General features: G+C 36.7%; 1 protein-coding gene across 1 annotated transcript; it reads left to right on the top strand.

Annotated features, from left to right (window-relative positions):
* Positions 1-1,567: 1,567 nt before the first annotated feature.
* Positions 1,568-16,725, top strand: LOC145771392 (polypeptide N-acetylgalactosaminyltransferase 13-like). Its single transcript, XM_082583152.1, has 12 exons — positions 1,568-1,684; positions 1,897-2,035; positions 2,649-2,823; positions 6,207-6,373; positions 6,891-7,098; positions 7,508-7,678; positions 9,519-9,636; positions 10,493-10,673; positions 13,070-13,209; positions 13,898-13,996; positions 14,683-14,817; positions 15,390-16,725. Exons 1-12 carry the CDS (start codon positions 1,646-1,648, stop codon positions 15,537-15,539), a joined length of 1,722 nt encoding a protein of 573 aa, XP_082439278.1. The 5' UTR covers positions 1,568-1,645; the 3' UTR covers positions 15,540-16,725.
* The last annotated feature ends 1,344 nt before the right edge of the window (positions 16,726-18,069 follow it).

Here is an 18,069-nt window from a genome sequence, read left to right as displayed (position 1 = left end):
GTATATTTTGTAGTGAGGTTTCTTGTCGTCTAACAAATTGTGCTGTTGTTTTAACAGAGTTGATTCACGTACATATGGTTATAATCGGAGATGTACGTATACGCCGCAAATTCTACACCGTAGACTTGCAGCGTAGACTTTTTGTTTACGCTAACGCTTGCGTCCACATTTTTTTGGATAGTTGTCGCTTGAGGCTACGCCGTAAAATTTTCGCGTTTTTTTAGCGCATGCGTCAACGCATACTTTTTAATGTCTTAGCTGTTGTTTGTATTTTTTTTTATCAAACTTTCCAAATTTTGAATAAGTTGAAGGAATGTTTTCAATGGGCAAAGACATATTGAAACCAAAACGCAGCAAACTGTCAGATGAACAGTTTCAGATGCTTGCGTTTCTTCGTGGAAATTCAAAATAAAACTTGTTTGTTTCGAGTGGTTTATACCGTATGAATGTTTGGCACCTAGCAAACAAAATTAGTTTACGCTATAGTGTATGCGCTGACGCCGCCAACTTTTTTACAAGTTACGTTGACGCATACGGCGTATGTTTTTCGAACGTTTGCGTTTACCCTGAAGCCTGAAGGCGTCAATATTTTTTGTATGCGTGTACACCACTGGTTATAATTAAACTTCTGTTGGTGAATGAAAGTGAAATAACAAATTCTGAATCAACTTTGTTAAAACAACAGCACAGTTTGTTAGACGACAAGAGACTTCATTACAAAATATATCGCCAGCGATCTGCAAGCATGTCGAAATTTCGGCCTCTACTACACTTTTGTCGGCACTGTAGTAGTCGTATGTTAACGATAGTTAGGAGGTGCTAGACTGTTCAGGCCTAGTTACAGGGGTGCTAAAGTCAGAAAAGGTTAAGAAGCGCTGCTCTAACCCAATGGTTCTTAAACTGGGGGCGTGTGAGGCTCATAAGGGGGCGCAAGAAATTGAAAAACTCTGCATGAATTATGATTAAACATGTCTTTACACTACGCTGGACAGTCGATTGCTAAAGATGGAACTTTGTGTTACAGTGGCACAGTGTTTGTAGAGCGTGTTGTTGCCACATCTCGAATTCTTTGTGATGTTTTAGAAGTTGCTAAATGTTTCTGCGACACCTTAACTCTGGTAACACAACAGTTTTCTGACAGCAGCCTCGAGCTCTAATTGTAATAATAATGGCAACGACTGACCAACAAGTGACAGAGACTAGAAGTACAGCAGTATCCCGAACTGTACAACAGTACCATGCTTAAACTTTTTTTTAAATTTCAGCATTGATTTAATTAGGTTTATTTTTGATTGATCAGTTCTACTGACATAAAATGAGTGGGGAAAAAGAGAAAGTATGACGAAAATTATCTGAAGTTTGGCTTTATACATGCCATAGTAAATGACCAAGTTGTACCACAATGTGTCATATGTTTTTAAAGTCTGAGCAACGACGGTTTGAGACCAACTCGTTTTAATGCAGATTTTCATAGTTTTATGGAAATAGCTGATTGCCTGCACTACGTTTTGCATCTACCCTTTTTATCTAATTCTGGTTCATCATGCATTGATTTGCTTTACATTAGGTGAAAACTCTCTAGATTTTTAGAACATCTTTTTGGTTGTTTTTATGCTCTGTTTGTGCTTTTGTTTGACAAAACATCATGTTCAAGTTCAGAGCACGTCGACACCAATATTGCAAAGTAAGGATTACAATTATCAAAGATGTAAATTCTAATCTCAACTGTTAAAATTGCTACCAGTTTCTAGCAGATACAATTCACTTATGATCATTAAATATTTTTAGAGCATGTCTAATTGTCTATTTGGTATATATCACAATGTGCATGCACATTCCACACTTTTTTGTCAGGCAACAATTTCAAGTGAAGTGATTTTACTTATTTACTTTCAGGTAATCCTCGTGACTTCACTTTTCTGGGTCATGTTTGATGTTTTCTTTCTATTTTATGTTTCGGATTGTAAGACCCCTTCTTCTGACAAGGATGGTGGAGGTTTTCTTGCTAAGAGAGTCCTGCCAGCAATAGAAAATGGTATCAATATTTGATATAATTAGATATAGAGTGGGTAAAAAAACTAAATATAGGCATATAAAAAATTTAATTTATGCTTCTGTTTGATTTCGTGCATGAATTTCTCAATGTACCACTACCAGTAACTATCAAAACTGGAAAGTATTGCCAATGTGTTAAAACAAGATGCATGAATCCTCCATTGGTAATGATGGTAGTATGATTGGTCCAGTTTGTATCACCCATAGCAATGTATGTAAAACTGATACATGCAAAACTAAGAAAAAGAACACTAATAACGTGATTCCAGTTTTAACAACTTTAGACATTTTTAACACAGTTCCCTAGTCAATAATCTCGTGCTATGATCATTGCACATGACTAGGGAACTGTGTTTCAAAAGCTAGTGCAAACCGCAACTATCACAGTGAACATGCAGCATCAGGCTAAAACAGATCAATTGTATCTGCATTTGTGAAATTAAATTAAACAACGATCATGCTGCTAAAAGGAAAACTTAATCTATTGCACTGTTTATATTGTTTGATAACTGCGCAATATTAACAAATATTTTCCAATTTATCATATTTACATTTTAATAGGTTTGTTGTTAATTGTGCTTACTTTTTTCTAGCTTTGCCACGGTTCAGCTTTAATTCAAATGGCCCTGGTGAAATGGGAAAGCCAGTAATAATTCCAAAAGAAAAAGAGAAAGAAAAGCAAGAAAAATTTAAAATCAATCAGTTTAATCTGATGGCATCAGAAATGATTGCTTTGAATAGAAGTTTGCCTGATGTGAGAATGGATGGGTGAGTGATACTCAAGTAGCTTGTTACCCCTACCCAACGTCTGCTTGATCATTCAAACTCGGTTTTTCCCCACAGGTGATCGATTCTTCCTTGCAGCGATTGTCTATAGCAGTGGTTCTCAACCGGGGTGCCGCGGCATTTATAATGGGGTGCGATTTATAATACTCTGGGGTGCCGCAAACTATTCCTCATATTCATTTTTTATCTGTCTTCAACATTTCCAAAACAAAAAACAAAGAAATCTTTCCATTAATTACACAGCATCTCGAATCTTTGTGGAAAAATTTGAGAATTATTTTCCAAAGATGTGAACAGAAAATTATGCATCGGTAAGAGATCCATTTTCATCATCGGACTCTCATGTTATTTTGAATCTCAAAGAGTAAGAAAAGCTAACAGACATGCGTAACGACGGAAATATGAAGCTGATTCGCAGGAAGGTGCTGCTTCATGAGCTCTGGATAAAAATTCGAAATAAATATCCTTGCATTGGAGAAAAGACATTAATAGTGATTTTACTACAGTTTTCCGCATCATAGGCTGCCAATGCAAAATTGGATTTTCCGTTTTGACGAACATCAAAACAGAAAAATTAAAAGGCTACAAGAAAAAAAGAAATGAGAGTAGCTTTATTGAATGTGCACCCAGATATATGTTAAATGGGATATTAACGCAAAACGAAGAACAAATTTCACACTCACTTTGAAATAATTAAACTATAGCCTACTTTGCTTTCTTTTCAAAGTGCCGTTTCAGAGTGGCTTTCATTTTTCAAGTAAAACTGCTGTGTTACTTTATTTATATTGAATTCTGATGTTGTTGGCTATTATTAATTTGCTTTCTTAAAGGCACAACAAGCAAACGTGTCCACTTTTCTCCACACTGCATTAGAGCTAAAAGTCAAGCAGAGAAGCTATGATTATGAATACCATTTTTCAAAGTCTTTGGTATGAAACGGTTAAGGTTTGTTCCAACAAACTGCTGCAGGAGTGTCACAAAATATTTTTCTCTAGTAGGGTGCCGTAAGCCCAAAAAGGTTGAGAATCACTGGTCTATAGGCCTACTCCTATTCTCCATCTCGTTCTGTTCATTACATATCTTCCTTCTTCAGTCCGACTTTGTCTGATTTATTCTTCACCTGTTCTTTTTGGTCATACCCGTTCCCTCTTCCCATCTAGTCAGCCAATGCTTTTTGAAGAAAACTTTCTTCTTCCCCCCTTAGTACATGTCAATACAACTTTAATGGTGAGATGGTGCAAAAAATAAAATGACCTCTTTCCAATCATGCGATTCTGGTGTGGTTTGCCACCAGCTTAAGCTGCTTGTTAAAAATCTCCTTCTAACCCTTCCAAGAGCATAATAAATTGGGTGAGTAATGGGCATAGTGGCTGAACTAAAGGCAGCGAATAGAAAGGAGTTGGCTGCTCTTTTCTCATTAGTGCCAAAGACTTGGTATAATAAAATTCCCGTTCCCATGCTACAGTGCTTGATATAATGTATGGCAGCACCTTTTTACAATTGCAACCTGACTTCGAAAATGAGGTCTGAGTGATCTTTTGTGTTTTCCTGAAAACAAGGGGTTAATCCATTTGATCCTTTTTTATATAAGACAGCTATTTGGCATGTCATGTACCATTGTACCAGTATTCCTCTGATTTACATGCCGACGATACTTGTTTACTTACAATAACAATGGATCTTCAATGTTTCAAATGCAACCGAACTTTCAAAGCTGGAATTAAACTTATTAGCCACTTAAGATGTCACTCTTCACTGCTCATGTTTATGCAAAGACCATCGTCCATCAACCTCATCAACACTAGGGATAAGCTCACTATAAAATAAAATTAATTTATATATATATATACTGTATATAATCCAGAAATTGATTGCAGCAGTTGCAAATGAAAGTGCTCAATGTTTAAAAGACAGAGCTAATGTAAATCATTATATGTTCATTGTTCAACTACAAAAAGTTTGCGCTACCATTGGTTTCATGTATTGCGAGGTACAATCATCAGGCGCATACATTCTATTTGAATAAGTATGCGCCTGATGATTGTACCTCGCAGTACATGAAACCAATGGTAGCGCAAACTTTTTATAGTTGAACATATAATGATTTATATACTGTATATATATAATTTATATCAAAATAAAAAGCATAACGAATTACATTAGTGGATTATATAATTGAAGCAAGCATATTAAGTTTGCAACGTTTTGATAAGTTTCTTGTATGTTTTCATTCAGTTGTGTCACTTGTGTGTATGTTGAATAAAATCAGTGATGTTACTTTTTAAAGAAAATAAAAATAAAGTTTCTTTTCGTTGCTGTTTCAAAAATGGTCTTGTGGAAAGAATCTCCTTCACTTGGGTTATGTTGATCTTTCAAACACAATTGTTTTGTTGTAATTGTAATCATTAAACGTCACGTATATGCTTGGAAAAACGTCAAGGGTTTTCTGTCACCTCGATCACATACTCGTGTGAAATTTATATAAGAAGTGAGAATACTTTTGAAAGATGCGTATTTGAAGGGCACTGATGTAATTGATAGGAACATGATGAGTATTGATGACACAACTAAGACTCTATTATTATTATTCGTTTGCGTCAGATTCAGACAAAGCTGTCCAAGTGTCCATGTCCAAAACAACGAAATAATACACATGCTGCAAATGCACAAAGGTCACAGAGAGCTACTTTGGATGTCGTCAGTTTAAGAGCTCACTAAATGTCTACTGTTACAAATTTACATACAATGAGCGTTAGAAGAATTGAAAGTATTCAGAATGCTAAAAACAATCAGATGACATCAGGTCTGCTATGAAGCGATTTGAGGAGTGTACGGTATGCAATGATTGATAAACGAAAACATGTTTTTCCTCAATAAAGCGTCAACCGTTGTTTATATTATTTTATTCATTATAATACTTGATATTCACGGACACTGACATAACGAGGCAAATTATGCGATATTCTGCGTAACAATCACATTGCAGACAGCAATTGCTGATCATACTGCACATACGTTAATCTTTTTTTGCACTTTAGTTCCGGTAATGAATTAAAATAACCATAGAACTAAAATAAAGAAGCTCTGAAGTTTGCTTTTATTTAAATTACAACATTTTGGAAAAGACGGACATTTAACAGGCAGCATGACACTCGAAAGGACATCAGTTCGAGACCGCTCCAGAGCACGCGACTGTGTCTTGGGCAAGACACTTGCCTGCCAGAGATATTGGGAGAAACTACTTGATGACTAAATATCTCTTAACTGCTTCCAGTAGTCTGTTGTGTAAGCGGTAGGCCTACATCTCTAATCGCATGTCACCACAATGGGCGGTTGAGAGTGACTAAATTCATTTTTGTGTGCAGTTGTAAGAAGAAAGTATACAACACTGATTTGCCAAAAACATCTGTGGTGATTGTTTTCCACAACGAGGCATGGACGACATTGTTACGAACGGTTCACAGCATTATTAACAGATCACCACGCCACTTATTGCAAGAAATTATCCTTGTCGATGATGCCAGTATAAGAGGTTGGTTAAAAAAACATTGTTCGTCTATTAAAGCTTTCACTATTACTATTAGATTGCATTATTTATGTTACAAGCTAATCCGGCGATAAAGATATTGAACGTTTTGGTATTTTAGATACATTAAATAAAACAAGGTAAAAATGATGTTGAAATTAAATAATTTTTTAGGTAGCCGTCTGTAATATATATATTTCATTTTATTATAGAAACATATTGCTTTGGGATTAAATTGCCTCAAGTCAGTAAAGATTATTGTGATATCCCTTTGTGAAGTCTGTACCATTAAAGGTACAAGATACGACTGGTTAAGCAAGGATGAGAAGCTAGCATGCTATGAAAGAAAGTAGCGTCCAGCTTCGTAGGACCGCTACTCTTGACAGTCAACTTGTCATGTTATATCAGCAATTTCGACTTTTATGTCTGCAACTATTATTCTTCATGAGGTGTAACTTTATTATTGAACACTAGCAAGTCACACACTGATCTCGGCGACTTTCAATCATGATATTTGTTTTAGATTTTTTGGGGGAGAAGTTAGATCAATATGTGAGCAAGCTGCCTGTGTCGGTGAAGGTTGTTCGAATGGAAAAGCGATCTGGTCTGATACGAGCTCGACTGAGAGGAGCAGAGAGATCTACTGGACAAGTTATCACATTCCTTGATGCGCATTGTGAGTGCACTGAAGGCTGGCTAGAACCTCTTCTGCATGAGATCTCGAAGGACAAGTAAGTTCACATGACATAGTTTTCCGGAATGGCCCGATTCGGTGAGTCCGCTTCGGTGAGTCCGATCCTTTAACGGGGAATTTTTTCAATTTTTTTTTTAAATTATCGGGTACCGTAGCCTAATTATCATTGCCGTTTTAGGGTTAGAGGTTAGGAACTCACCGAATCGGACTCACCGAATAGTAGCAGACCCTAGTTTTCAGTGCTTTGATTCTTCTTTTACAAACTGTACAATTGCATAAGATAGTAGCCACGCAATTAATCAACCTTATGGAAAGAGGAAGTTACTTTTATGTATATTTTTTTACAACGAGTGCGAAATATAAATATATGCATAGCTAAAGCCTAATAGCTTGTATGTTAGAATTAGAGGAATTTGCAAGTATATCATCAAATCTATCGTCAACAGAACAACAGTCGTATGTCCAATCATTGATGTGATCAGCGATGAGACATTTGAATTTATGGTTGGATCTGATATGACTTACGGTGGCTTCAACTGGAAGCTGAACTTTCGCTGGTACCCTGTCCCTCAACGTGAAATGGATCGAAGGCATGGAGACAGGTCTTTGCCTGTGAGGTAAAACCAACACATTTATGTTTTTATATCGTTACATTTACGGAAACAGCTGATTGATTGGTGTATTTTGATGTGCGATTCAATGACAACATAACAGTAAATGACACAGGGCGCAAATGAATCATACTTTAGCACGCAAAATAATCAAGCCAAGCTTCCCTACATTTTACAAGTGAATGACAACGGGAAGCTGCCAAGCAGCCATGACAATTGGCTGTATATATTCATAAAGTGTCAAAAGCGACAAAAATGCTGAGGTCTAATCGTGGCACTTATCTAGGTCTAAGTTTGGTGCTCATATAATGTAACACAATTTTTAATTGTCTGCATTTTTTTGATTTGGAGCTATATATGTATTTATAGGTGCTAATTCAAAAATCCAGTTAGTTTTTTTTTTTGAATTATTGTTATAAGTTTATACTTTTTGTTTCATCTGATGTGGCTGTAAGTAGCAAATTTTGTTCTACTTTTGCAGTAATTTTCGTAATTCCACATCAAAGCTTCGTTAGTCCGTTAGGTTTATTAGAATGTTGAAGCATTGTTTATTTTTATAGCATCTTTTCACCCATCATTAATAAATATGTGGCAATGGGCAATGCTAACAACCTTGCCCTGAAGCAACATCTTATTGATGTTTGGTTTTGAGTCTTTATCCTCGGACTGACAAAGCCTTGATAGGTTATTTTCCTGGTAGTTTCGCATACACGCAGATTGCAGAGGCTCTTGATGCAGGGCCGGTTACCGAGATTGGCAGAGTGAAGTTTTCGATTGTTGAAGTGTTGTTGCCGGGGAATTATTCCATCACTAGGTGCCGCTAAATGACAATGTCGTTGATTGATCGACAGATGTCGTTGACCATATCTTAGCGAGGTTTTGGTTTTAGTTTAATTGAAACTAGTAAGTCTCCATTCAGTGTAAGTTTCCTTATTATTATTATGCTTTGGATGAAAACTGCATTCTTCCTGCTGATTTTTCACACTTTGTCTATTGAAGTTTAGAATTTGAATACGAATCATTGTTATCACTTTACATTGGCGTCGATTTTTTTCTGACGTAAGCTAATTCCAAGCGAGCGATAATTCCCCACTGATTCTGAAAGCGGTTTTTCAAAGTAGCCGATTTTCGACCTAAACGATTATAATGCACTATCTGTGGACCCACGTGTCAGTCTGTCGCGATTGTTGTGCATCGTTTTGTGCACCGTGATTAGTTTGGTTGTACTTGCATAACGTTGACCGAACATCCTGGAATACAAATAGCGGAAACCCCCGCATGCCAATGCAGGACTTATCGTAGCTAAATACAACACACACAGTGAATGGCGTCCGTTCAGGATTAAATTCGTCGGCCAGTCAAGCAACAGTCTCACCACAAAACAATTACATAAAGAGAATAAAAAAGTGCACTGCATAGTGCATAACAGCTTTTGTTGTCTGAATATTGTTGTCAATTTTTGTTTCCCGCACTCCTGATAAACAGTTTAAAACGTACGGATATTCATACAAAGATTTTTTGTTTGTACAAAAACATTTTTGTGTAGCCTACGTCATAATTTTTCAAAAGTCTTGGTAGAAAGGACACTTTTTTCGTGGATTTTTACGAATAGTCTAAACAAGTGCTTTTCAACCCGTGGGATGGTACGCATTGGTTGGTGCTGATGAAAAAAATTGTAATGCGGTTGACAAACTTGGTGCGGATAAGACAAATGAAAATTGCCCATGGTTTTCACTTTTCGTTATACAAAATAATTCAAATAAACAAATAAGCCGTATTGTAATCAGTACCTGTGTGCCCTCATGCCAATTCGGTCTCAAACTAGATTGATACACTTCATTTCTAGAACACCCACCATGGCTGGAGGATTGTTCGCCATTGATCGTGATTATTTCGTAAAACTTGGAACGTACGATGCTGGCATGGATATTTGGGGAGGCGAAAATCTAGAAATGTCCTTCAGAGTAGGTCTTTTGTAATTATACATTCATATGCTTTAGAATCTAGGCAAAAACTGTGTTTCTGCTGCTATTTCACGTTTACTGGTATAACACTGATAAAATATGATTTGTTGAAGCGTCTAATCATTGATTTTCAATAACTTCAGTTCTCAGGCAAATATGAAATTGTTTTTCTTTTGTGTGTAAAAGACATGAATATGGCCATTCTTAAAGAATGGACTAGAACTGGGAAGATAAAATAAATTGTATCAGGCAACTTGTAACCGAGGAAGGTGAAGGCTGAGGTTGACTGAAAAAGTTGTAGGATGAGTTGGTTAGTGTACTGACCTGCAAAAGATCGTACTGATAAAGACAACTTGCTTGGATTGTAATGGGCCAACGTGTGTGGTGCAGAAAAAACAGTACGAATGATAATAAAATAATAGATTGAAATTTTAAGAAAGTTTCAAGAATACTCGAAACTATAAAACTGTTGCATGCTTGTACTAAACAGCTAAAAAATTCACTAAAAGTCAATGCTTACCGAAATATTGAAAGTTGTCAATGTGACATGAATAAATTCGTTTTATACGATAATTGAATAAGCGTTAGCTACGCATTGTGTTAAAGAAAAAAAGTTTCCCCCTTTCCCTGTGCTTTCGGTGCGACGGCGTAGCTAATAAGACCCTCGCATTTGAATCATGCGATCCCTGTTTCATTCCCGGCTTAAGCTGGTTATTGAAACACACCGCTCACCTCTACCCAGGGTGTAATTAACTTGTGCTTATGTCCAGTGTCCACTCAGCCTTCATTCCAACAAAGGAAACTGATAATATTCACTGTAACTTTCATACAAAATTCGATTATTTGTTACTTTCAGATATGGCAGTGCGGTGGCACCCTTCTTATCGTCACATGCTCTCATGTTGGCCACGTGTTTCGTAAAGCCACTCCATACACATTTCCTGGAGGAACTGGACAAATTATCAACAAGAACAACCGAAGATTGGCGGAAGTGTGGATGGATTCTTATAAAGACTTCTTCTACATCATATCACCAGGTTTTGAATGTTGTCTTAAACAATATGCTAACTAACTATTTTATAGTTAAAACTTTTGAAATTGTACCTTCGAGTTTATGATCAGCTATGCAACATCTTATTTCTGATAACTCACGAACACTTGTGAACACAAGAGTTAAATAAGTTAACTCAAATATCAAAATTGTTTTGCACTGCATACAACTTTTAGTTTTAACTCCTCAAACAACCTCATTTTTTCAGATCTGTGTAGCTTTTAAAATGTGATACAACCTTTTATCATTTTGTGTTGTGTGTGGATTATCACTGGTCAACAAAATGAGAAAAAAAATGTTTGGCAGGACATCTAAGAATGTTTTCTGGGGTTTTCAAGGTCGCTGATTACGAATATGACATTGGTTTTGCCAGATTGACTCTAGTTTAGAAGATACCTATACCCCTAGATTAGCCCAAAATAGTGTATTTACCTGTATTTACCCCCTAAACATCTCACCAAGAAGGACGTAAATCTTATCAATTTTCTTTCATATAACATAATAATTAGTAACGAAAGCTAATTTAAAAATTATTGTAAAGTCCTACATTCCCTCCTACATTTTGCTCCTGTACCAATTGGACATTCTATCACGATGAAAGAGGAGTATGATGCCATCAAACTTGTCCTTGAAAAGCTTGACTACAATACCCATAAGTGGCTCATCTGCGTTGACATACAATTGGTCAACAAAGTGGATATACCAAGTATACTTGCTCCCTGTGTTTGTGGGACAGCAGGGCGAGAACCCAGCACTGGCGCAAAAAAAAATGGCCAGAACGCACCCGGAATGGCCCGTTTCGGTGAGTCCGATTCGGTGAGTCCGATCCCTTAAAGGGGGATTTTTTTAATTTTTTTTTTAAATTATCGGGTACCGTAGCCTAATTATCATTGTCGTTTTAGGGTTTGGGGTTAGGGGTTAGGGTGAAGGGTTAGAGGTTAGGAACTCACCGAATCGGACTCACCGAATCGGACTCACCGAATAGTAGCAGACCCGAACGCACCAGTCTTCAAGTTGTGACAGCCAATGTAATCAATGAAATTTTAGTTCCTAGGGATAGAATTGTATTTCCTCATCTGCACATCAATTTAGGGTTAATGAAGCAGTTCGTCAAAGCATTAAACAAGCCAGGAGAATTGCATCAAGTACATTTGCAGTCAATTTCCAGGACTCTCCGATGAAAAAGCTTAAAGCTGGTGTCTTTGATGGACCTCAGATTCGAACGTTGATGAAAGATTTGGATTTCACCAGTCACATGAACAGCAATGAACTCACTGCATGGAACTCCTTCAAGGATGTAGTACAAAACTTCTTGGGGAATCACAAAGCACCTAATTACAGAGAATTAGTTCGGAAGATGTTATCTACATTTGGAAAACTTGGAGCTAACATGAGCATTAAAGTTCACTTCCTATTCAGCCACCTTGACAGATTTCCTGACAATTTTGGTGATTACAGTGAGGAGCAGGCGGAAAGGTTCCACTAAGACAATGGAAGAAAGATATCAGGGCAGATGGAATGAGCACATGATGGCAGACTATTGCTGGAACCTGTTGAGAAACTGCCCAAAAGTTTCTCACAAGCGAAAATCTTACAAGAGACATTTTTTCGGCGCAAATTAGTTAATAGTTTTAATCTTATTGGATTTCATACCATTGTTTTCAATTTACAACGAAAAAGATAATGTGGTTCCTTTTATCTAAATTTTATGCTACACGGTTGGTTGATTGACTGATTTAATGCAACATTTTTTAGTGTTTTATGTACTTACACTACTGTATATGATTGTGTATTTTGTGTACTGTATAATGTATATGACATCGGTAACATCAAGTTTTGAAGTATGACAAATCTAATATCCCTAAACATTTCGTGATGTTGCTGTACTATTTAAACTTAAAACTGTCTTTATTGTTCACAATTGACCATTAAATTGCATTTCTGAAATATCTAATATGGTTAAACTGTTTTTTTGATCTAGCGCATAAGGCTCAAATATGGGATTTTGGTCAAAATGACCCTATGCGATATCTCCTAAACTAGAGCCAATTCGGGAAAACTAAGGCCATATTCGGAATCTGCGCCCTTCAAAACCCCCAAAAACACTCTAACTTTGTCTGCCAAAAAATTTGTGTTGACCAGTGTTATGAACAAAACCACAAAGATTTGTGCAAAACGTGGCCTACAAGGTAGGACCGCAAGTCATCCCGCCTTGTCGCAAAGGAACTGTAATTTATACTCCATGCTAGCTCTGCTCTTAATCCTGGTTATGTAGATTTCTTTCTTACTGTCTGCACCACCTCAATTTGCTTAAAATTTTTAGTGATTGGGATCTCTAACCCTTATAAAGCCTCCGCTGCGTTAAACTTTGTTATTGTTTAGGTGTACTGAAACAAGAATATGGAGATATATCTGAACGGAAACGTCTTCGCGAGAAATTGCAATGCAAATCCTTCAAGTGGTACCTGGAGACCATATACCCAGATTCACAGATTCCTGGAAATTATCAATCGCTAGGCGAGGTAGTAGCCTATTTAAGTGCTATGTGTGTAACTGTGTATTCAGAGATGCTACACGTCAGCGTTTGGGACTGGAGCTGATTTGTTTGTTATTTGAGATTATATTAGTTTCTTCAAGTTGCACTGACCTTCAATTACAAATGCTGCATCAAGACTTCATTTATTCAGACCTTCAATTACAAATGCTGCAATATACATCATCTATTCAGTAACCTGATTATGTCCAATGCAAATTGCAAAGCTGGACTGCTGTCAAAGAAAAATTCCCACCACCACTTCCAAAGTTCTCCAATCGCGTTCGAGTTTAAACAGCCCGTTTTCATTGCAATGCTCTACAAAAAGGGGTTTCCTTCTCTCGAATGTTATGTTTTCTGGTTTCCAGGCCACGTTTCCCGCCGCTCATCACCGCCAACCCCTCAATCCCAGTTTTTGAATATTATGTTTTCTGGTTTCCAGGCCACGTTTCCCGCCACTCATCACCGCCAACCCCTCAATCACAGTTTTTGTTATTGACGACTGTGAAATTTTTGCAAAGCTGGAACAGAATTTTCCTGCTTCCAACACTGCTTACGCCACAAGAATGCATCTCAAGTCATAGCGTATTCGATTTCAATACTAGAGATTTAACAACATAGTGTGGTACACTTGTTTCATAATTGATACCAGTTGGTTAACGACTCTGTTGATTTAGGTTAGAAACAAGCAGACAGGAATGTGCCTGGACACGATGGGACGAAAAGAAAACGGAAAAGTTGGAATCTTCAGTTGTCACGGAATGGGTGGGAATCAGGTGAAATGTTTTATAAAAATTATAGTGTGTTTTTGTTTGTTTGTCGTATCCAGGCTTACACCCGGTGGTTGAAGATTTAGATTAAGGGGATGGGAAGGCAAGGAAGCCAATCTTCGTGTCCACCTTCAGGCATGCCTTTAAGTGTCCTGCCACAGACACAGCCGCATGCTCTTAAGCGGTGTCGAACCGGCGCCCTTTCGATTGCCGTTCCAGGGTTCTCACCACTCGGCTATGCACCCGGCTATGCAGTGTGTGATCCTAGTTTAAATTAACATTTACAAACTATAACGACTCCTCCCTTTTATGCAAACTTTTACCGAACGTAAAGGAAAAAATATGACTTGTTTCTAGACTTTTCTTGCTTTCATTTTCAACTTTAAATCACTAGACCTAACATAAAAATTGTAATCTGCGTAAATCTTTCTGCTCCCAGGCGTCAATAGAATATATGTTCGACCCTAGAGTAACGGAACTAAGCCACAAAGTGAAACCCAAGGAAGCATGAACCAAAAAAATGAATTCACATCGATCTTATTCCGAAGAATATTGTTTTGTTCGTCAAAGTATCGTAATTCTGTATGCATTGAGATAAAACGACATAAAATGTTTTTGTTTAGTCATTTCTTTACTGTATGGGGTAAAAATAGTTAATACGCAATGCACATTCAACTATTTTTCTTGATCAGGTATGGGCTTATACCGGCAACAAAGAATTGCGATGTGATGACATTTGTCTTGATGTCTCTAAAACAGGAGGGCCCATCATGATGGTGAAATGCCATCACATGAAGGGAAACCAACTTTGGGAGTATGACGATGAAGTAAGTTGACTGACCTTTGTTCAACGTTCAACTGACCTTTGTTCATTGTTAACATTTGATGTCATAGCATCACAACAAGCAGTGTGGATTTTGGTATTAACGAAAACCAAAAGTTATCAGATCAGTATTTCCGTCCAGGTAGAACAGTATCTGGAGTAATGTATTGACATTATCCAACTATCTACTGTAAATTCTAAAGCCACGGAGATAAACGAAAATTTTGTTTGCAATTTTTTTTTTTTAAATTTCTGCTTGTCCGTATTGCGCTCTAAATCTTTATCAGAAAATAGAAGAGTTTGTTCTTGTCTGTTTTAATTTCGATCACAAATTAGCAACCTGAGTAATAGCATTGTGCCCAATTTAGATAACAAACGCCAACGCAGTAATTAAGCCATAGTGGAATCTACCAACAGAATCTGAACAATGGACTTAGAAACAAGTCTCTGGTGTCAAGTCTGTAATGTACTCACTGAAGTCTGCCGATGAAATAAATTAACATTGTTCAAAACAAAATTAAGAAGTTACTTTCTCTTAAATAGTGTAATATGACATTTAATAATATTTTTACACAGACCCATCTGCTCAAACATTCCAATACACATCAGTGCCTGGACCGGCCAAAAAATAGCGCCTCGCAAGAGCCCTCAATGAACCCATGCAACGAACTTGAGCCTTCTCAGAAATGGTTATTAAAGACTGTGGATGTGTCAAATATTAGATAGTAACTGACTGCAGCAAAGATTGGAAAATTAGTACTTCTGCATTAGTTCAACTTTCAAAAGGCTAGATCAAGTCAAATATTGTTCCTTATCAAGGTTGCTACTCAGTTGGGCTTTGAGTTGTGCAGTAATTTTCAACAAGGTAATTTTGCTCAAGCAAACCACTTCGGCAATCACTTCTGCATATTTTCGATAGTAGATTGACCCACCACATTTTATTGTAATGTATATTTTTAGTCGATGAGATGCATTATTCGGGAAGCTGCATTGGTTTTCACAATTCCAGCCATATTGAAAATGTTAGCAAACTGTCACGCTTATTTTTCAATGCTGCACAGAACCAGTAAAAAAACTAATGCTCTAAGCTCTGCTTTAAAACAAGCTAATGGTTTAAGCTTTTCCTGATAAAACTAATGGTATAAGCCAGTGGTTCTTGACCTTTCCTACACCGTGAACCCCTATTTCTTAACGGACTGGCTTGGGGACTTCTCGTTTGCGCAACATACAAAGGAGATGCGTGATGAAAGTTCATTTTGCATTTTTTTCTGGGGATTTCCAAAAGTTTTCGCTGGGGCCCTCGCTAACAACCACTGCTTTAAGCTAAGTCTAAAAAAGCTAATGTTTTACGCGAATTGTCAAATCAGCATGCATCAAAAATTACCTGTGGTCGCGAACTGAGTGCATCATTTTTGGTATCTGATCACCTATTCGTATGAATTAATGTCTGAGTTAAAACGTCTCATGCGTACGAAAGCACTTGATTAATTTTGAGGAAATATTTTCTATTATACAAATGTTATACGAATGTCGGGGTGTTGTAGGCGAAGAAAAATTTAAACTTGGTCCGATCACTCCTCTCTTTTTTTTCTTGCGGTGGTTTTATGAAAAAACACCTCAGTTTAAATTTCAGCTCATTTGGATCAAATTTACTTATAGCAGAAAAGTATGACGATTTTTCAGCTTAAATATGGCCCTGCATCTAAGAATTTTGCAGAAAACGTAATTAAACTAAACATATTTGCAGGTATTTTGTATTTCGCTTTAGTCCTACCGTGAATTACAACTAATGAGAGTAATAGGCATGCAAAATTTTCTAAAAAATCTGCTAGTTGTTCGATAGTCTAAGTTTTAGCTGTCATAAATCAATTTTTTGAATTTTTAGAAGCTGAAATCGCCTTGATGATGAGATACATCACCACATGTGCAACAAAATTAAAAAGGTTAACACAGTGGTGCTTGCAGTAAATTAAGGAATATTCATTTTACTGAAAATGTGTTCATGCAAGCTATCACATGAACAATTAACATACAACATATAAAATGTGATAAAATATGCAATAAAACTAAACTTTATTACAATTCAAGAAGCCAGCATTTAGATCTGACTTCGTTTTCTATGGTTGGGTCATTAATGTTATCACTTACAACAACCTGACAGATGTTTCGCCAACTTCCTCTTCTTACAACATTTAGAAAGTTCTAAAATAATTTGACGCTTCAGTTAATACCAAAAGTTTGGCAAATGCCCCCTTTTCAGCTTAAAATCTAGCATTAGATGGCCAATCTTTAACAAGGTGATATTTCCAGCGGAAAAAACGATCACGTCTTCCCTAAAAATTTCAGGACTTTTAGAATTTTTGGAAATGGTGTAATATGTGTGAGATACCACATCATTTCTAACAAATACCTTCTGTTCTTTCTTCAATCTTAACCTTGATGGTTAGCGGAACCCTGTTGCTCAACAATTGCCAGTTAAGAACTACAAGTTTACTTCAAAATAATATAAATGATTTGGTAGACACTGGTGACGACATTAGTGCATATTCTGTTTACTTTTCTGTATTCATACAAAATTTAAAATTTTCAATGTTAACATGTCATTGAGTGGAGCATTAGAAGAAGACGATACAGTGGTACATCATGGTCATAAAAAATCAACTTCAACGTTTAAGAAACTTGCTTTTTGTCGAAGTAAAAAGACGTTTTTGTTTTTACAATATGTTTATTGTTCATGTAGGACCTTGGTCTAACCTCTTGAGTTAGCAAGGAATGAATTGAAAGTTTGAAACAACAGGATTTTCTGCATTCTTTGTCGTCATTTTCACATGAAACTAGTATTTCATGTCGATTTGTGATTTTCTTCATTGTTTGCTTCTCTTGCCTGCAAACTAATCTCCAACGTCCATCTTCAACGTTTTCTGCATTCACTCTGCAATATTTGGGTTCTGGTATTCAATCAGCCTACAGATTATCATTAGAAAAATTACTGTATACCAGTAGGCTACCATCAGCAATTGCAACAACTTCAAATGGACCTTGTTTTGTTTCATTTGGCAATTCTTGACAAAAACTTCACACTATATGACAACTTGTGTATATCTTCTTCGATAAAAGATGACTTTTTTCTTCCACGGGTAATGTTCCTCGAGTTTTTTTATCTCATGATTGTAAACTGGTACTACTTCTACAATTTTATACTAAGGGATTGGTTTTGTTTATTATTGCCAACTGGGTAGCATTTCTTTCATAACGA

The sequence above is a fragment of the Aplidium turbinatum genome, chromosome 5 (assembly GCF_918807975.1).
Source record: "Aplidium turbinatum chromosome 5, kaAplTurb1.1, whole genome shotgun sequence".
NCBI lineage: Eukaryota > Metazoa > Chordata > Ascidiacea > Aplousobranchia > Polyclinidae > Aplidium > Aplidium turbinatum.
Note: the sequence above shows the minus strand (reverse complement) of the source record. Positions and strands in the feature narration are given on the sequence as shown.